The sequence below is a fragment of the Mytilus galloprovincialis genome, chromosome 2 (genome assembly GCF_965363235.1).
Source record: "Mytilus galloprovincialis chromosome 2, xbMytGall1.hap1.1, whole genome shotgun sequence".
Taxonomy (NCBI): Eukaryota; Metazoa; Mollusca; class Bivalvia; order Mytilida; family Mytilidae; genus Mytilus; species Mytilus galloprovincialis.
In genome coordinates, this window is record NC_134839.1 from 110,768,582 (window position 1) to 110,791,454 (window position 22,873).

At 35.0% G+C, this 22,873-nt stretch overlaps 1 protein-coding gene across 3 annotated transcripts in view; it reads right to left on the reverse strand.

The window, feature by feature from the left end:
* Positions 1-22,873, reverse strand: part of LOC143065364 (insulin-like growth factor 2 mRNA-binding protein 2) — a 78,759-nt gene that overhangs the window by 29,914 nt on the left and 25,972 nt on the right. For all 3 annotated transcript variants that reach the window (XM_076238897.1, XM_076238895.1, XM_076238896.1), the window contains exons 2-3: positions 4,344-4,529; positions 1,668-1,722 (exon numbers count right to left, since the gene is read on the reverse strand). In XM_076238897.1, the coding sequence (XP_076095012.1) occupies positions 1,668-1,722; positions 4,344-4,529 (241 nt within the window). The remainder of the gene's footprint in view (positions 1-1,667; positions 1,723-4,343; positions 4,530-22,873) is intronic.

The following is a 22,873-nucleotide window of genomic DNA, read 5'->3' on the forward strand; positions in this document are numbered from 1 at the left end:
GATTGGACTTCAACTTCATCATGTTCATAAAAAAATTACCTCAACCAAATCTTTAACCTGAAGAGAGACCATCTTCCACTCCTGTTCTCTTCACCCTTGGGCCACGGTTTTTTAATTTGTTGGTTTACGGATTTTCCCCATGAAAAAGTCGGGTCGGTCGGTCGGGAAAAAAATGAAAAAAAAATATCTTTCAAGACCGAAAAAAAAATGCAAAATAAATATACATTTCACCATTCTAACAAAATGTTTTTTATGCTATTTTGTCATCATTTCAAATTTTAGTTCGATGAAATATTCTTGCTCAGCTGTCATAAATATCGCATGACATTGTCTAATGATTTGCCGTAAAAAAGGGGGTGTTCACAGACAAAGACGAAATTAAATCGTCTTTTCACAAACAAGAAAAACAAATTCGCGTAGCTCTTAATCAATTCCAGAAAACTTGGTGAGTAATGATCTTCAAAAACGAAAACTGATAAAGAAAAAAATGTAAAAAACGTCGTACGAAAATAAGTTTCAACACACGTGTCAAAAACGTAATAGACTCGTCCACGGAAAAAACGAGAATATCGGGTTTATAATCTAGTGTCATGCATTCCCGTTTTTTATCCAAATGGACGATATTTTTTTTTTTTATTATCCATGAAACAAGAAAATTCTAAATGACTTGTTGATATTCAGAACTTTTACTTCCAAGGTGCTTTCCACCTGTCCACATTTGGACAAGTCTATTTCTATGAGATTATGCATCTTACAGACTGATGACAAATAAGGGAAACGAACTTATTGTGAAATGGGATTTAAACACAGATTTCGTTCCGCAAAATTATTTGCGTAAACGACATTTCAAGGTCAGTTATAATTGATTTGTCTATTTTTAGAAACGTAAACTGGAAGTTTTATTTTTTCACAACAGAGAGTGTTATCAATTTTGTTAGTGATTCGTGCATTTCATTTCATAAAAAAAGAATCATTTAATTATTTTTCAGGGATAATGTATTTGTTTGGGTCGGCGGGAATAAAAAAGCATGAAAAGTCAATTTTATTTTTATTCTAGGAATCGGCAAAATCGGGTCGGCGGATCCGTAAACCAACAAATTAAAAAATCCTGGCCTTGGCGGATTAAGATAAAATTTCGGAGATACAAGGATTTTTATTGGTTGCAGTAGAAACTTGATGCATCTAATCAAAAAGCGCCTATAACATGATCACGTGTAGATGTAGAAAGTGTTTGTAGACAATTGCCACATGTTTATTGTGCAACAAGTCTTTACATCACTAAACATACGACTATATTTAGTGACAACTTGAATGTTTTTAATCAACTAATAGAAGTTCCTGTGTGTATTTCATGCAGCTATAATTTGAGCTTTTTGAGACTTATACATACTAGAAACCAAAACAATTCATATGGTCAGGACTGACATTCAATAATAGAGAAAGTTGATATTCTAGATTTAGTATCTATTAGTGCGATATCACAATACAAAGTTGTTGTTGCAAGTTTTTCAAGCTTTCTGCAACTACAAAAATTGCATAACAAAAAAAAAAACATATATAGCTGTCATATCATCCTGTTTTGTCCTTTGAAACCTTTTTCAACAACCAATCAAGATTTGAACAAGACTGTTCAGTATCATACTGATGATTTATATTAGGTTACTGACCTTCTCCTGGAGTTAGATGGTTCCACCTGCATGACGGATCCCAGCAAATTGTACTCTACAAGTAAATTAAAATTAATGCTAACAGAGGTTCATAAAAAATCGGTCAATACATCTGGACACATGTGATAGGAAAATGAAATTTAAAGGCAACTTGTTCCTGCGTTTCAATACTTAATTTAATCTATTCATTTGCTTTCCTCAAAGGTGTCGAAGTATTCCTATATGAGAAAAATGTTTGAGATGTTCCCTTCATGTATTAATAAATTGTATCAACATGATTGACATGTACAGTATATATCTGCAGAATGGTAATTTGGGTTAGTTGGTATCAAATGAAATTTAGGTCACGGTGTATCGATTTTACTGTATGTAAGGAATCCTAAAATAAAAATTTGGAATCACATAATGCATATTCTTTTAATGTGTGCCTAATTTTTTTTTACTCTACCAGGACAAACATGTACTCAGTGTGCAAAGTTCTGTGAGTTACAGGGCAAATACCCTAAAATTTTAAAGTTGCTAATACATTATATCATGTATATACTCATTATAGCCTGATTAGTTTATTTTCCTTTACCTCACTACCTCGGTCATAATATTAGCTAGCTATGGTCGAATTTTGAGTCTGGTTCTAAACACTAGACCAACAAATGACATGATTTGTTTACCCAATTTTTAATCATATTTGATAAATTATTGTTAGAAAATCTGGCAACTCCTCCACCATAACCAAAGTAATATATGTGTAATACTAATTAAAGCATTCAGTATATAACATATTTAATATAAGAGGGGTTCTTTGTTGTAGAGAAATCTATTTTTTTTTATAGTGTTCAGGGGTCAAAATTAACTTATGAAGGCCAGTAGCCACCTGGGCTACTAGACTTGAAAACCAGTTAGCCCAGACAAAAAGTCAGTAGCCCACATAATTTTACTATCACCAGTGAAGCCCACATAATTTTACTATCACCAGTGAAGCCCACAAAGCGGGCTGAACTTCTTAGGGGGGTTGGGGGCATGCCCCCCCCCCCCCAGAAAATTTTGTGTGAAATTTTAGACTCAAAATCCTGCATTCTGAGCATACCTGGAGGTGATTTAGATGCCCGGGAAAAAGTTTTTTTTTTCTTATCTTTGTTGTTGACTTCAATCAAATTTCATTTGCAAAATGGGAATCTTCATGTCCTGTGTACAAGATTTTTTTACATATCTTTTAAAGACACCTAAAGAATTCTCTGTTCTGGAATAGATGTAGATGATAGATGAGATATTTCATTTTATTTCTATAATAATCTAATTTATTAAATATCTTGGTCGATTCATTTTGTGTATTAAACTACGTACTTTACAAATGACCCCCCTTTTCTACTCGACTATTTCACGTATTTCAAAAGCGTTGTCATGAACTTGATATCTTCTCTGATTTCCTTTTTTTTGTAAACTGTTCAGTTAGTAAGGAACATGAATCATTTTTATTTATAAATGTTATTTATTATGGTCGACAATACTTGACCTTGATTCTCTGTACACCACGTGGGCTTTGAAAATGTAAAAACAAAAGGTACTGTTTTCCAGGTTCTTATCAGCATTATATATATCATATTTTCTTTTATTTGACTGATATAACTTCATGACATGCTATTGTCATCTTCCCTAACTTGTCTTCGCTTTCTTGAAACCAAAACCGTGATTGCTTCATATAGTTAATGACCATCGGTACACCTCTCTTGTTATCCTTTCAAGCATACGATACATTCCGCCTTTAAATAGATGACCAATCAGTGACCTGAATTAACGTGAACTATATTTAGTCACAGGTAAACACTGATTTGACATCCTTGTTAATCGCCACCTCGACTTTGATGCAATACATTTTAAAAAGATTTTTCTTTTTGAATTTAAATTTTTGTCCGTGAAGTAGCCAGTACTTGGAGTCACTGTAAATTGCGGATTTCAGTCAGTCAAGAACTTGCTTTCAATTCGCGACCGGAGCTACCACAACTGAGTAAAAAGATCACTCAGGTCAATTTCTTTCCCTGGTGTTAAAGATTTATTAGTTTATCCGTGTACAGTGAATCTAAATTTTTTATGTTATTTGTTGAAAACTTTTAGTCATTTATTAGTGCATACAATACAAGTTTTAATTAACTCCCGTCTGGGTAATATCAGTTGCGGAGGTGTTCCATAATTGGAAATACAAAAGAAGTGTGCATTTTATTTTATTCTATATTATTTAATTTTTTGCTGTTTATTTATGTTTTGTTTAATTTTTCTTGCATGCTGCATTTCACATATCCTGATCATTTAAGGTCATTACATTTAGAAGTGCGAATTTTTAGAACTTATAACGATTTTTAGAGTGCAATAGTTTTATTGTTGCATTCACGACCCTCCCCCTTTTCCATACCTTACTATGGTTGTGAAGTGCAGCGAGTTTGTAATGCATGCAATGCTATAATTCCTGGACTTTGCAGACCTCAAGTCAATACATTGTTCCTATCAAACTGATGCAATGCCATTCATTTCTTTGTTTTAATCAACCACTAACCGGCAAAATCCGGCCATTTTGAATATGATAACCATGTGCTTCCCATGCGGTTTAGCAGTTATCGTGCTTCCTGGTGGCTTTTGCATAAAGTTGGGGTAAAATTTGAAAACATTTGTGCATTAAGTACTTACGATTCAATTTATCAATAGCTTTGTCGACGTTCTCTTGATCAGGACAGTCAACGAAAGCGTAGTTTCTTTTCACCAGAACGTTGCCGGCAATTTCTATATCGTGTTCTTCAAAGAGGTCACGCAGCGTTTCCTCATTGACCGCCGGTGACAAGTTTCCACAGTACACCCTGAACATGCTAGGTGGCTCTGAAATATAGAAAAACCATAACGTCTACTTTATTGCATGCATACGATTCGAAATTCTATTATAAAATTAAATAAAATCATTATATTTACGAACTTACAAACTTATTGATGGCGTAGGAATCTGACAATATGGACTCTTCTGCTTCAGGGCTAAAAAGGCTAGTATTAAAACATAAAATCGTTATATCGAGGTAGAATTTTTTTCTAGAGTACGTATTTTTTTTCAGAAATATATGTCTTTAACTTATCTGTTTGCAATAATTACTTAAAAGTTAAAAAGAAGCGTTATTTTTATGCATAGTATTGATCACTGCAACCCTCACATTCTTTGTAGTGGATTCACCCTCATCATCTTGTTCACATTCCGCGTTATCACTGACAGCCCTGTCCATATCCTAATACTGAATATTTTAAGCTGTCATCGGACCGAATATGCACTACTAAGACCAACTTGTTTTTAAAAATAACTTGTATTAATCAAGATGATAGAGGACTGGACCGGACCGAACTATAAATTTAAAATATCGAAACACGACAGCCAAGAAAGCATCACCAGATCACATGTAGCAAAGGCGCGAAACTGAGACTGAAATTATTGTTCCCAAACGCGAACAAAGCATACAACTCTTTAATCTTTTTTGTATAAATTAATCAACCTAATACTTGAATTTCAGGTTTATACATAACTACTGTGTGACCAGTCGTCTGTGAATATTCAATATTATATATATCAGGACAGAAGTCCATTACCCCAGTTCTGCAACTTTTCGTCTACTTCTATTAACCTACCACTGATCAATGCCTAGTTACATCTTTATCGTTGAACTGAATGCAAAGGGTCCGCTAAGACCCACACATATATATATATGTCACGCATGAAGCTATATGCGTGAGATTTCGCAAAAATTGTGAAAAACAAAGGGAAAAAATAGATAAAAGCCGGGTAAATGCTGCTCAGATTACTGTCATTACTGAAGACCGTGGCGGATCCAGAACATTTTGTAAAAAGGGGGACGGAGGCTCCAGTCACGCTTCGGTGATTTTCAATTAAAGAGGTTCTGACGATTGGAGCCCCCTTTTTATTTAAATCCCTGCTGTTGAATGGGGACATATGGTTACAAACCCCCTATCAAAACCCCTTTTAAAAATGGATGGATCCATTCCTGGTGCCTGATTGAAGACAATATTTCATGACTTATATCATTCTATTATAGCCTTTTTATCAATGACCTCCCAGAGTATGTGCCATCATCAAACGTTTATAATAGACGATTGGCATTTGCATTCTCTATCGCCACATAATAAACGAAGACGATGCAAACACCCTTCTAAACGACCTGAATGGACTACAACAATGGAAGAATGACTGGCGGATGGAAATTCACCCCCATAAATGCTAACTCCTAAGAGTAACACAGTGGCGGATTTTATAGGGGCAGGGGGCTCGCCCCCCCCTTTTTGGGAAAAAAATTGGTTGCTTATATAGGGAATCACTGAAACGTGACTCGAGCGGGCCCCTCTTAGGTCAGTCAGTGGGCCCCCACTTATAAATTTTTTTGGATCCGCCACTGTAACAACAAAGCGAAACACTATATATTAAGGCAAATTGCAACATCCACAACCATATCGTCAAAGAGGTTGACTGGGAGAAATAGCTCGGCGTCTCCATACACAAAACCTTTAGTTGGAACAACACATATTGACATCTATACAATTAAAGCCAACCCTTGCACCCGAGCTTTCTTCAAAGAAACATAAAAACTGTCCTTGTGAAACTAAAACCTTATGTTATCAAATGCTTGTTAGACCACTCATGGAATACTCTAGCACCATATGGGATCCGGTTACTATTTTGGGGCAACATAAACAAATTAGGCGCTCTTTCCTCGTTTTGTAAAAATTGGTGTAAACGGGGAAAATCTAATAAAAGAAACTTCTCGATTCTTATTTAAATAAATGTATGAATGTTGTAGAGAATATCACATTTTGAAAATAATTTAGAATTAAATAAGTAAATAATACACCTATTTCCAGAATAAGAATAAAATTGAGAATGGAAATGGGGAATGTGCCAAAGAGACAACAGCCCGACCATAGAGCAGACAAACTTCAAGAACTTTCAAAGCGGTTTGTGTTTGTACCGGCCGACAAAGCAGCCAACAATATGGTGATGGTATGCCGTAAATAATGTTAAATTCATCTACATTCAAGTCCATCCACTCCACAGAGAGTCACACAGTAAACAAACATTCCACAACCACATTAAAGCTTAAGGCTTCTTCTGAACATTTGAAGGTCCCTACTATGTATTGGCTACCTAAACTACAAAAACAAATTTTTAAATATCGTTTCATCTCGGCCTCTAGTAAGTGTTCTACAACTAATCTTTCAGTGCTTTTAACAAGTTCATTAACTACTATTAAGAGCTTATCATAAACTATTTTTGGAGTGTAAAAAAATCTTTGGATGTTTAGATAAATTACGTGCTTTTGATAGTCCTTTTGATTCTGTTGATAGTTTTGATTTTTCTACTCTTTACACTACACTTCCCCACTATCTTATTAATCACAATTTTTCCTATTTAATTAAATGGTCGTTTGGTAAAGCTGAATGCAAATATATTTGCTGCAACTCATTTAAAGCCTTCTTCTCTAATGAGAAAGGTAAATATGCTAACAATGAAAGTCCCAACTATGTATTGGCTTCCGAAACTACACAAAACACCTTACAAATATCGATTTATTTCGTCTTCAAGCCATTGTTCCACTACTAAATTATCTATTCTTCTTACCAGTACAATTGGTACAATAAAAAACCTGATAATAAATTGTTCAAATAAAGCCTTCGAAAATAGTGAAATTAATTACTTTTGGAGTGTCAAAAACTCGTTGGAAGTACTTGATAAATTGCATGCTTATATTGGTGATTTTGAATCTGTTCAAAGTTTTGATTTTTCTACCCTATATACCACATTGCCTCACATTCTCATTAAGAAAAAAATCACACACCTAATTAAATGGGCATTTAAAAAGTCAGAGTGTGAATATATATGTTCAAACTCTTTTAGGTCATTTTTTAGTAGCAATAAACAAAAAAAAAACTATGTCAATTGGACATGCTTTGATACTATATCTGCTCTTGAACTTTTACTAGATAACATTTTTGTTCGCTTTGGAGATTCCGTATATCGTCAGGTTATCGGAATTCCAATGGGGACTTACTGTGCACCACTTATTGCGGACCTGTTTTTGTATTGTTATGAGTTACAATTTGTGACAAAAATCAGCAAAGACCCATCGAAACAACATCGGATACACAAATTTAATAATACTTTTAGATATTTGGATGATATTTTAGCTCTCAATAATGACGACTTCAGTATGTATACTAAAGAAATTTATCCTGTTGAACTTACTTTAAACAAAGCTAATACTAACAATGACCACTGCCCTTTCCTCGATCTTGATATATATATATATCATTAACGGAAAGCTTAATACCAAAATTTATGATAAAAGAGATGATTTCTCATTTCCTAATTATCCATTTTTAGATGGTGACGTTCCCTTGTCACCATCTTACGGAGTTTATATATCTCAACTTGAACGATTCGCTCGTGTATGTAACAATGTTTAGATTTTAACGAGAGAAATTTATGTATTACTGAAAAATTATTACACAAAGGTTTTCGATATTACAAACTAGTCAAAACATTTACTAAATTTTATCATCGGTATAAGGACATCATTCGTAAATATAGCTCAACATGCAGACTTCTTATACGTTCAGGTATTTCACATCCAACATTTTATGGAAATATTCTTTATAAAGCACAAAAAATGTCAGTATTCACCTCAGAAGCTAACAAAACCTTTAAATAGACTTACTAAGAAGGGATATAGTTACGATACTGTTGTCAGGTCATTAAAGATTGCATATTTTGGCGTTAATATTGATTTTCTTATAGGGTCTTTGCATCGGAACTAAACACATTTATTCTTAATAAACCAGTTGTTGGCATGACACGGGTTATGTTCTTCTCATATATGTTATGATGGTATGATACTAAACCCCTCACGGGGAGGATTGTGCCTGATATTCATATGATGGAGACATAATTTTTCAATCAGTTTAATTGAGGTCCGGAGCTGGCATGTCAGTTAACTGCTAGTAGTCTGATGTTATTTATGTATTATTGTCATTTTGTTTATTTTCTTTGGTTACATCTTCTGACATCAGACTCGGACTTCTCTTGAACTGAATTTTAATGTGCGTATTGTTATGCGTTTACTTTTCTGCATTGGCTAGAGGTATAGGGGGAGAGTTGAGATCTCACAAACATGTTTAACCCCGCCGCATTTTTGCGCCTGTCCCAAGTCAGGAGCCTCTGGCCTTTGTTAGTCTTGTATCATTTTAACTTTTAGTTTCTTGTGTACAATTTGGAGTTTAGTATGGTGTTCATTATCACTGGACCAGTATATATTTGTTTAGGGGCCAGCTGAAGGACGCCTCCGGGTGCGAGAGTTTCTCGTTGCATTGAAGACCTGTTGGTGACCTTCTGCTGTTGTCTGCTCTATGGTCGGGTTGTTGTCTCTTTGGCACATTCCCCATTTCCATTCTCAATTTTATCTATACTTACTGGAGGTGTGATGAGATAATTGGAGCTGTTAATTTTCTCCTTGATAGTATTTATGTACGTTACGAATCACAGTTTATGACTAAATTCAGTAAAGATCCGTCGGAATTGCATTTTATTGATAAATTCAACAACACTTACCGTTATCTTGATGATATTTTTTCGTTAAATAATCAAGAATTTTCTCAATATACTGCTGAAATTTACCCCAAGGAACTTACTTTAAATAAACCAAATTTAAACGGTAATAACTGTCCTTTCCTGGATTTAGATATTTCGGTTTTAAACGGGAAACTTCACACTAAAATTTACGACAAAAGGGACGATTTTTCGTTCCCTATTGTTAATTTTCCATTTTTAGATGGTGATGGTCCTTTGGAACCATCTTACAGTATTTATATTTCACAGCTCGTTCGCTATGCCCGTGTCTATTTTAACGAACGCAATCTATGTATTACTGGAAAATTATTAACCAGGGATGGTTTTAAAGTGTGGTTGCACCTGTAGAAAACTTATTTCAAACGGGATAGCAAACCCTCATTTTTACGGAAATGTTGTTAACCGTGCCTGGAAATTTAGAAATGATCCTTGTAAACTTATCGCTCCTTTAAATAAACTTATTCTGAAAGGGTACTAATTCAACACTGTAATACGATCATTGAATACTGTTTTTATTGGTATAAATATTGATTTTGTTATCAGTAAATTAAAAGCAAACTAAATATTACTAGTATGTTATATACATATACACATTCATGGATTTACAATCTGTCGATACCTGTAACTTGGCATTGCACAAGGTCATGTTTATCTCTGACTTTTATGACGTCTTTACACTAAATCCATTGGATGTTGGATGTGTACGGATTGATAATTTAGTCTTAGATGCATGATTTTTTTTATTAGTTGTTAGTGGCTTCGAACTAACTGCCAGATAATTGCGAGTACTTTCAGATCTGTTCCTAGTGTCTTTTTGTTGTCGGGATGTACAAGTACCCGGCCACGTCCACTTGTATTTTTGTCAATCTCATGAGAAAGCCTTTTCCAACTGATTTTGTAGTTCTTTCTTATGTTGTACCAAGGAGGTTATATTATATTAATATAACCTCCTTGGTTGTACTGTTATACCACTGTCCCAGGTTAGGGGTGTGTGATCCCGCTAACATGTTTAACTCCGCCACATTATGTATGTATGTGCCTGTCCCAAGTCAGGAGCCTGTAATTCAGTGGTTGTCGTTTGTTTATGTGTTACATATTTGTTTTTCGTTCATTTTTTTTTACATAAATAAGGCCGATAGTTTTCTCGTTTGAATTGTTTTATATTGTCATTTCGGGGCCTTTTATAGCCGACTATGCGGTATGGGCTTTGTTCATTGTTGAAGGCCGTACGGTTACCTATAGTTGTTAATTTCTGTGTCATTTTGATCTCTTGTGGACAGTTGTCTCATTGCAATAATACCACATCTTCTTTTTTTATTGAAGCTATACAAGGACGATTCGCACGATTTGTACTACAAATTAGATTATTATAGAAGAACGAGCGCTGCAGCGTAACATTATTGGAAGACATTAGATTATTATAGAAGAACGAGCGCTGCAGCGTAGCATTATTTGAAGACACCACAGGAAATGAGAGCTCAATGTAAAGTCAGCATGTTTTATACAGTAGCGAACGAACTGATTGCCATACCATCTACAAATTTACAGCCAGTAACATCAACAGTAATAGTACACAAAGAATGATTACTTTTGTCAGGACTCAAGTATCTCGATACTCGTTTTCCCAGACACCATCAGAATCTGGAATGGACTGTCACAACACCTAGTAAGCTGCACAACCCTTCCATTCTTAAGAGTGGTGTGCAATTGGTCCCGATTCGATAGATGTTCAACCTTGTTTTTAACTTTTATTTAAAAAAAAAAAATCATTTCACTGTAAATAATTCGCACTTACCCGCATATCTGTTGTTTTCACATCGAACATGTACATAACACAGTACGATAAACTCACATGTATGATAGGCCTGTACAATTAAGGAAGAAGAAGAAACATTTGTGGTCGATACAAGGATATATTGACCTGAAAGAAGTATATTGACTTAGGACGAAGTCCGAGGTCTCTATACTTCTTTGGATGTATTTTGAAGATTTTTTCTTCTTCAAATAATCAATCATCATAGATATACACTTTCAAAACTTTTTAACAATATCATGAAATTCGTTACATGACGTCAAGGTATATTGGTTTTCAGATCTTCCAAAAAAAAAAAAAGAATTGTGCAATATTGAGTTTCTCTATCCGCCGTTTTCTATTTACCCTCGAAACTTCAACATTATTAATTTCCGATCATATTTGTAGATCTTTGTTGGGATTTTATAGATAACATATTAGTTTTTTTGCATTTATTGTGCCCCAGCTATGGGTATTGTGTTTTCCGGTCTATGCGGTCATCCATTCGTTCGTTCGCTCGTTTGTTCGTACTTCCGTTCGTCCGCCTGTCTGTCCCTCTTCATGTTAAGGTGTTTATGTCAAGGTAGTTTTTGATGACGTTAGAGTCCAATCAACTTGAAACTTAGTACACTTATGTTCCCTATGACATGATCGTTCTATGGACACAACATTCGTTGACAGTATTTCATAGTGAAATTTTGTCATGGACAGAATTTCATAGTGAAATTTTGTCATGGACAGAATTTCATAGTGAAAGATTGTCCAAAGGGGGTGACAAAATTTTATGGATAAGGACATAATTTCATAATGAAATATTATCCTTGACTTTATGCATGAAACTACAAGTTAAGATATCCAATCTCAGTTAGTTAACTAATCGTATAGGGCATGTAGAAAAATCCTTCTGTTCAGAACAAACATCGCAATTTAAGTATCTTTATGTATACGGGCCCTGGACAGTATCTCATTAGGGAACAGTGTCCGCGGATAATTTTTGTTTATGAAATTTTGTCCGACGGACATAATTCATGGGGGAAATTTGTTTTATGTTACACTCTCATGTTAGGTCTGTTGTGCAACGGGAAGAATACAACATGAAGTGGCGGCTGCCACCGGTTTACGTTAGTTTGAAATTCATATATTTGTGAAGGGACAATCGGTTATCTTCTTAGTTGTCCCGTCTACTTTAACAGTTGTTCTGGTTATTTTTATGGCAGTGGCTACGATTACAAGCAAAAATTAACAATAAGAAATAATTATTGTTTTGCTAAATGTATTTACAGACAGGGACCTGATTTCATACAGAAATTGCAGTTACCAATGATATCGGTTTTTTATTGTTACTTGCAAAATTTTACATAAAATTTGCAAATCGTATCATCTATGTGCGTAGTGCATATTGATACTTTAAATTGTCTTTGCATTATTGACCCGTATACATTCTTTCACATGCTTGAAAAAATCACATAAATACTAAAAAGTAAATATATTAAACATATGATAGCAATGCTAAATTGAAAGCTCATTTATTCATATTTTAAATTTCTTTGAGCTATTTATTTTGGTTGCACTTCCTTTATATTGAGTATGAGTTGTAGCCTAAAGCCCCAGTCCCACTAGACCACAATCGCACCACGCTCACCGCGATCTAAAATAAATTAAGATCGTGGTGAGGTCGCGGTATGAGCGGCATGAAAATGTAAATTTTCGATGCTTTCACGATGCTAAGTTACTTCCTCATTACGCTTCTACAACGATCACGCTACGATTATACCACGTTTATTCGGCGACCTAACTACGATTATCACGATCTTTCCACGCTCATCACGTCCTCACTCTGACCATACCACAATTTATCCGATTAAAACATGATCTTACCAAGCTTCTACTGCAATTATAGCACGCTCTTACCACGACCATACTACGACCATACCACGTTCATATATAATGCGATCTTACTAAGCTCCCAGTAATATATCGTCAACATCGTGTTCCATATAAATATTGTATCATTCCTTCTATTTCTCATTGATGCGTAGAGTTTCTCGGAAACAACACTGTCATTCAACCAAACTCAAGCAGAACTCGTGGGCGTAGTGATAGGGGTAGAGGCAGATGCAGGGGGAGATCTGATAGTAACGAATCCTGATCAAGTAGAGATGTCGGATCAACCAATTCAATCCAACCACAACTTATTGCTGGTCAATCAAGCTCAAATGATGATGTTTTAGTGACGATAGCAGGGATGACACAGACGTGTCAAGCATGGTTGAACCGTTGACGAAAAAGGACAAGGGGTCCAAATTACATACATACAAACAAAACTTGGAGAGCTTTTATGTATTTCATGTGAAAATGATAATGTGCATGATGGTCGTAGTATGAACGCAGTCAGGTCGTAAGAAGAGCGTGATGAGGACGGCATGGGCGTGCTAGAATCGTACTATGGTCTTGAACAACGTGGTGTAAACGTGGTATAGTCGTAGTGGAAGCGTAGATGGGTCGCGGTGAGAACGTGATGGTCGTAGTGAGGTCGTAGTAACGTCGCTGTGAGATCATAGCGAAGTCTTTCTGAATAGAATCACGCTTTCGCTACGATGGTACAGCGACCTTTGCGTTCTTATCACGACCTTACTGCGCTCTCACTACGCTTCTACTACGACCTGATTTCTCCACGACCGCACCACGATTGTTTTGAACATGTTCAAAGTTGACCACGCTCATCACGATCTTGAAGACCTTACTACGACCGTACTACGACCTTACTGAGATCTGCACGATCGCACTACGATCGTCAAAAATTTCTTTTTTTTTCACAGATCGTAGTGCGATCGTGGCCTAGTGGGACTGCGGTATTAAGCAAGGTTCATACTGCCGATCAAATCAACTCGATGACCCCGATTGTCCAAATTTCCACGACCAAGCGTGACCAAATTCTTGATCGGTCCTGTTTACGACTTCTACCCGACTGCTATCCGACTATACACGACCTTAATCTGACCATTCACCACCCCTTAACGACTCCATCACGACTCAAACCCGACCACTATTTGAATGCATATTCGATAATTCCGACCAATTCACGATCTCTACACGATCGTTTGTACTCGACTAGCTAGACCAAATCGACTATACTCGATCTCAGCCTGATCTCGGCCAGACTCGTATAGGGGTCGTAGGGATAGTCGTGCATTGGTCGAGTATGTACAATGTCAGTATAAAAACATCTGAATTTGCTTTATATCACCCCGGGCACTGCAGCGGTGGAGGCATTACGTCTTACCTCTGTCCGTCCGTGAGTACGTATACGAACGTTCCAACAATAAGTTCCCGTTCTCTAATTTCATTTTGCCTCAACCATGAGATTATGAAACGTATAATACCGTAAATTTATACACAGATCAAGTGCGAATTTGGGTGGCGTCACTTTTACCATTCTTGAGTAATGACTCTTTATGACGTTATATGCAAGCTGGGGCATTATCTGTGTCCAATGGACATGTTCCCCGATTATTTGGTTAGATTCAGTAATTCACAGAAGGTCTGAGTAAAATTTTACATTTGAAATAATTATCTACATGGAAATCAAGCAGTTGGATTGTTTGACAAGCTGGTTAGGGCTCAGATAGACAGGTTAATAGCTGTGACGGAGCTTGAAGAGAGCGTAGAAAACAACCAAAAAGGGGTAGACAGCAAAGGGTGCGGAAAAATCTAGATATGCAGTGGCTGACAAGGCGACCACTGTGTGGGCAGTATTAAAAGTAATCACAAAAATACCGAGGAAAAACTTAAAATGGAAAGTCCCTAATCAAATAGCAAAATTATAAGTATGAGAGACTTGCAAGAGCTGAACAAAGAGGACCCCAATGGTTATAAAAACTTCATAAAAGTAGAGTGAGACGCTGATTTGTTATAGGAGTTTTACTGTTCTTTTCTTCAAAATGAGATTTGTCACTGGATAAGTACTGATGTAAGATGGCAATACACATTAATAATACCATCCCCTTCTCCTTGCTTTTATACAAATTAAGCCTACTGTTTGTGTCATATATGTGCATATGAATGTAATCAGTAGTTTCCATAGATCTGATACCCAGTAGTTGAATGGTTCAAGATATTTATTTTTGGTGTATCCTTGGCAACAATCTGCCTTTTTTTCACTAATAATATTGCAAAATGGGGGCAAAGATGTCACATATTTTCCCCATATTTGACCAAAAATAGAATTTCCATCCCCTTGAGGATACCTTCTCTGAAACAGTTTACATATATATATATATATATCACGAATTCAAATAAAAATCATTTGTCTTTCGTCTCATTTTTTAATAAATTATACTATTTAAAAAAGCGTATGAAAAAAAGTGTTTGTAAACATTCGACCGTACGGTTACTTATATAGTCATTGGCAATTATACCACATCTTCTTATTTTCATACTACAAAAATGTCAGGACATACGGAAAATAGAGACAGTCAGACAAAAAGAGCCCATTAGCCTAAAAACTAACTTCGAAGGCTAAATTAGTCAACAGCTGTCTAATAATGAATTTTAATGCACAAGTTCTTTCATATTTTGAAAAATCCTCTGGGGCCAAAATGCAGAATCTACTTCCCTTCCAAAACATGTTTTTTTATTTTTTGGGTGTTGTGTTATGTTCACTTCTGTTTGTCTTCTCGTCGGCTTTCGTTTTTCGCTATGGCTGTGTCGGTTTGAGGTTCTTTTTGTATCTGTGTTCTCTCTTTTAAACTTTTACACCTCCTTGCAAAAGTACAGACGCGTACTGTTCATGGAGGAATTTGTGAACAGTTAAAAATAAATAGTGACAAGATATTTTTGCAGAAGCAAAGTCATGAGAACTAATCAGAGCTGCACACATATTAAGAGAATCGTGTAGCAAACATGTTTACTCGTGTATGGCCGAGAAGAGATCGAAAAGTGGTCGAATGTGGTCGCGTAGAGATCGGATATTTGTCGAGTTGATCTGGGATGAAAAGTATATAGAAGTCGCAGTGATCATGAAGCGATCAGGCATAAGTCGAGTTAATCTTTACCATGTATCGTACAGGTTGTCGTTGATCGGGAATTGATCGGATATTAGTCGGGCAAAGATCGAAATGATCGAGTACTGATCAGTAAACTATTTGTATTCCGACCATACTCGATCCTTTCCCGATCAATTCGACCGCTACTGGACGAATTCTCGATCACTACTCGAATGACTTGCTTCTCGATCCTTACACGAATGTTTTTGTCATGTCAAAAACTATCGGGTAGAAATTCAGATCGATGGCGACCAAGGTAGACCACCCCGAACATTTTTGTCGATTGAGACAGACCAGTCTCCCGATCGCTTAATTTGTCTTGATCGAGATTGATCAAGTTGGTCTGATCGGCAGTGTGAACCTAGCTTTAGGTAGCAAGTTTTGCCAACTTCAGATGATACCACGTTAATAAGACACCTTTCACAAGCTATAGATCCCTATTTGCACGTATATACCACACATTAAACAGTTCCATTCTGCTCTCTCCTTCTTACCGTTATCTTGTTTTTACAAGAACTTGCAACAAACATCTTGGAACTATGAGGCTCCCGCAGGGTCAAAAACGACCTGCGACCTCTGGGCTTTTTAAAGGCGACTTCCGACCTGAGGGCCTTCTAAAAACGACCTGCGACCTGTAAAATTTGGAAAAAACGACCTCCGACCGACTTCGGTCCTCTGTGTTGGGAAAAAACGACCTCTGGACGAATTTAAAAGCGACCTTGCGACCTGAGGGGGGGGGGTACCCTGTGGGAGCCTCAACTATTGGATGTTAATCATTAAAACCTTGAAAGGATATAAACTTTTCACCGACCATAAACTAAACAAAACTGAAAGGTTGTCAATAATTATAATCAAATTGATAACCTCCAATTCATAGTGAATGCATGAGAACAGCAGGAACCATCCGCGCATCCACCAGCTAGAACACCCGCTCAACAACCCCAAATCAATAACTGGATTTCCGTTGGAAAACACGTTAAAGTTTATAGGACAAAACAGTGTATTGCATTTTGTCGTGTCTATAAATTTGCAACTATATATTTTTTTTTTTATTTGATAAGGAATTTATAACAATCTAAAACGATTAACTCCAAGTAGTATTACTAGTATTTTCATGAAAAAGATCAATTTTCTGAACAGCGTTTCTGCACTTTTAACTAAGAACTAAAAATTTGGTCAATATTTGTATCGATGGAGGCATCACATTGATCAATTAGCTACGTCACAACTTAAATGAAAACGTCACTGAAAACACGCATCAAATCTTTGACTTTTATATTGGCAACCTTAGCTGAAATTATATTTGTTGCAATTCAGTTTTCTAATGTACAGTAATTTATTCGTCAACGAATCATATTTGACCTTTATAAATAAAATACGCAGGCTGGTTTTGTACAATTCCGCTATGTAGTATAGAGTTGATCGATCGTACAGAATGAGTGTTACCATATATAGCTTTTCCTTGCAATTATTTACCCTGTCGATGAAGGTTATAAAACAGCACTTCTTATCGATTATGCAGAACCAATGCTGATATTTCTCTGGAGGGTCTCCATCAATGGAAAATCATGAACGATAAAAAAAATTATAGAAGCGACATAAATGTGTGCTCTCATAGTATTTTACAATGAATAGTTACATACCAAATTAAAATGTCTGTTCAAAAATATCCATTACATAAATATTTTATATTGTTGAACAGATATTTTTAGAACGAATATCAAGCTGAGGGTACTACAAGAAAATAATTAAAAATATTTCTTGTTTTTTTTAACAGTATATATATGATTATTATATGTTCCATGAAATTTAATGAATTCACCGTGATAAAACTATCGGAATGGTACATATAAAACTTAGTGGAAGAACATATGTAAATATGACAAAGCTAGAAGTGGCAAAACTGCGTTTAAAAAAGATATTCTGGATAATAATAATAATAGGTTAAAATAAAGTGTTGTTACATTACATGAATAATTTATCCCAAGTTATCATGGCTTTAATTATAAAGGGATGAACAAACAGATTTTTTTCGAGGCACAATATGCTTTGATATTAAGTTTTGATGCTATAAAGGGTGATATCATTTGCTTTTCAATGGTAGGTAGATCCTGCTCCTCATTTGACATTCGTCGTGGTGTTCAAGTGAATATCCCATTCGGTCTCATTTGATGATCTCACAATCGAAATAAAACGAACGGAATCAGGATAACAACAATAAATACATATCCGTGGGTATTCCCCTGTATATGTATTCCATATGAAGACGCAATCGTAAAATAAAGATTGAAGAAACACAGAAATCGCCATGGCCAATAAAAAGTTGTGTAAGTAATCACAAGAATTCGGAAACACGAGATCAACCAAAAGTACTAGATTGATCTAAGGCGATCCTGGAGGTGTTGAGCATTTTCTACTGCTAGTGCCACCTCGAGCGCCACCCGTCGTGTTACTGCTGAATGCGTTAATGAGACACATCGAGTTGGTATTAAACATTAATGGAATGATCAATGTCTCTTAAATAGCTCTGAGACATCAACACATTCACTTAAACTTTGGTCATGTAAATACTCGAACCATAAAACTTGACCAAATTTGAAAATTTTAGATGAAAACTAAGTTTTCCTGAATCCTATATAGTCGCCGTTGATATCTATTATCTTATTTAATACATAGTTATAATAACAAGATACCGAAAATATCTGCTATCTTTTTATTTCAATCACATTAAAACTGAACATAAGATGACTTAAATACACTTATCTTCGCACCTTAAATAGTGAGTTATCTTATTGTTCTATATATCGGTTATCTTTTTTATTTGTACTAGTAACATATTTACAATTATGATGCATAAAGGAAGTTTTTTTTCCTTCCAGCATTTTTTTTTTACCACAAATTATCTTTTATAATTAAACACAAAAACTAAATAAAACCAGCAAAATGCGGTGATATATGACTAAATTTAGGCCACCAAATGATGCCTGGCAGCAATTAACCGATAAACTAAGTACAGTAGTACTTATTTACATCTTTATACTTTCAGTTTCTTATTCAACAGCATACATTCAAGTCTATATCCACAGTCGCTTGAATTTTAGTGATATATATATAAATATATATGAAAAAAAAAATTGAAAAAACTGTTATATACATATAACAGTATTTTATTTTTTTTCCATATATCATCACTAAAATTCAAGCAACTGATATATATATATATATATATATATATATATATATATATATATATATATATATATATATATATTTAAATAGTGCACGGACGATTGTTTTTTGGTATTTTAGAAGGATTTCAAATGATTGAGCAGCTGTTATACAAATTAGTGTGGATAGGACCACATCGAAATAACACAAACAAAACTGACAGTTACAGAAAGTTTACAATTGTAATGATAGTACGGAGTGGCTATTTGTCCGGCAAGCCGGACGAATAGTGCCAGGGCTATTTGTCCGGCCATTGCAATGCGCATGTCATATAATGTGCTTTCGGAAGTGTGTGTAATATTATCTTCAGTAGCACCGAGGGGGCGCGTGTAATCCGATCACTGATTTTCAATTTTAAGATCATGGCTGAAAACGGCGATATCAATATTTGTGATAAATTTTGCAGTTTTCGGAATTTGACAATGAAAAACGATAGTATGAACTTCAAAAAATGATATAATCTTATGAAAGGGACTAAAGAAAAGTGGGAGGAGGTTACAACTTGAAGTGGGGATGTTGGATATAGGATTATAAAAAGTGGGATAATGAAATACAGGGGACAACAAAGATGGGATTAGGAGAAAAAAAGAAAATGTGCAATTTAAGAAAAGGAGCACACCGTGTCACCCCGACCCCTGACGTAAATAAAATAAAATCCAATTTAGAATTTCTGAACAAGATTTTAACAGTGTAGAACTTTTTTTTTTTGGGGGGGGGGGGGCATTATAGACTGAAAATCTCCAATCTCTCACTCAAAATATGGATAACTTTATGTCAAGGGGTCTATAATTCTCTTTGACAGCTACAAACATAATAATTTTGTACCTTTTTCAGCTACACAAAATCCTTTACGTTAACTTAAAATGCACTACTGAGTCAAACAATACTTAAAAGTTTGTTTTACTAGCAATTTATTCTCTCTACTTATTTAAAAAAATATGGAATATACATGACTTTTCTATAATTATTCGTCATCCACATTGGTCTATATTCTGGTATGAAGAAAGCAACAATTTCAATTACTAGTAACAAGATTAGGCCCTAACAATAAAGATTATACAAACATGTGCTACCCCCTGGTGCTGCTGAAGATAATATTACACGCACACACAAATAGTGACATGCGCATTGTATTGGCCGGACAAATAGTCCTGGTACTATTCGTCCGGCTAGCCGGACAAATAGCAACTGCCATGATAGTATTAACATTTTTTTCTGAGATAACATATCCAGAGCCTGTGTATTTTTGTCTGAGATAACATATTCAGAGTGTGTATTTTTTGTCTGAGATAACATATTCAGAGTGTGTATTTTTGTCAGAGATAACATATTCAGAGTGTGCATTTTTGTCTAAGATAACATATTCAGAGTGTGTATTTTTGTCAGAGATTACGAATTCAGTGTGTTTTTTTTGTCTGAGATAACATATTCATAGTGTGTATTTTTGTCAGAGATAACATATTCAGTGTGTGTATTTTTGTCAGAGATTACGTATTCGGCGTGTATTTTTGTCATTAGTTTTTCTCGTTTTGTATATAGATCACACCGTTGGTTTTTCTCCGTTTGAATGGTTTTACACTAGTCATTTTTGGGGCACTTAGTAGCTTGCTGTTCGGTGTGAGCCAAGGCTCCGTGTTGAATACCGTACTTTGACTTTTAATGGGATTTCTTTTTTATATTGTGACTTGGATGGAGAGTTGTCTCATTGGCACTAGTACCACACCTGCTTATGTCTTTTTACATAATTTTTTTTGTAATTTCTGAAAGAGTAAACAATGTTACTTTAATGTTAGTCTTTTTATCTAATTAATGGAGGAGAGAGCAGATTCGGCGAAATAAAATTGTGAAAAGAAAATGGTAGACATTTGCTAAGAGTGCTTCTTACAATATTCCCGGTCAATTTCTTTCCATCAAACAAACAGAACATAAATTGTATACTTTGAATTATAACGACACTTACATGAATTCAGCGTCATTCATATGATTAGATACCAAAAGATGTGATATGAGTGCCAACGAGACAACTCTCCATCCAAGTCACAATATGCAAAGAGTAAATCATTATAGGTCAAGGTACGGACCCCCTCCCAACGAAAAAAAAAAAACCAAACAAACAAAAAAAAAATATTTGAAAAGAATACAAATTTAGTTATGTTTTAATTTTTTTGATAACTTAATCAATTTTATTTATAAATTAACTGTTTACAAAATTTAGAATTTTTTGAAATACTAAGGCTTTTCTACCTCAGGCATAGATTACCTTAGCTGTATTTGGCAACACTTTTAGGAATTTTGGATCTCAATGCTCTTCAACTTCGTACTTTATTTGGCTTTTTTTTTTTTTTTTTTGTTTTTTTTTTTTTGGATTCGAGCGTCACTGATGAGTCTTTTGTAGACGAAACGCGCGTCTGGCGTATGTATAAAATTTAGTCCTGGTATCTATGTTGAGTTTATTTACAACCACTGGGTCGATGCCACTGCTGGTGGAGATTTATTTCCCCGAGGGTATCACAAGCCCAGTAGTCAGCCCTTTTTGTGCTGACATGAATTATCATTGATATTGTTATATTTATAAATTAACTGTTTACAAAATTTAGAATTTTTTGAAATACTAAGGCTTTTCTACCTCAGGCATAGATTATCTTAGCTGTATTTGGCAACATTTTTAGGAATTTTGGATCTCAATGCTCTTCACTGATGAGTCTTTTGTAGACGAAACGCGCGTCTGGCGTATGTATAAAATTTAGTCCTGGTATCTATGATGAGTTTATTTACCATTAATTCAGGATTTGAAATAACGTTTTTAATAATAGTAAATACTGTGATATTATATATATAATTGGTACTTGAAATGCTTTCTTTATGTTATATTTGCATAAATTGTCATGTTTAATGTGTTTGTATCTTGGAATACGCATTGTATCATATGTGCTTTGTCCAATAAAATATTTGAATTTGAATTTGAAATAAGTTGACTGTCTTCAGTTACAATCAAATTTACTAATCACATCTTTATATCTATGAAAGAGTTGAGTAAAAGTTTTAAGTAATTTATGGTAACAAAATACCGGACTTAATGATTTTACTACTGGTACATTGATCATGTTCGCTAAAACACACACATAGTTGGGATAAATAAACAATCTATGACATCACTACACACACATAGTTGGGATAAATAAACAATCTATGACATCACTACACACACATAGTTGGGATAAATAAACAATCTATGACATCACTACACACACATAGTTGGGATAAATAAACAATCATGACATCACTACACACACATAGTTGGGATAAATAAACAATCTATGACCTCACTACACACACATAGTTGGGATAAATAAACACTCTATGACATCACTACACACACATAGTTGGGATAAATAAACAATCTATGACATCACTACACACACATAGTTGGGATAAATAAACAATCTATGACATCCCTACACACACATAGTTGGGATAAATAAAC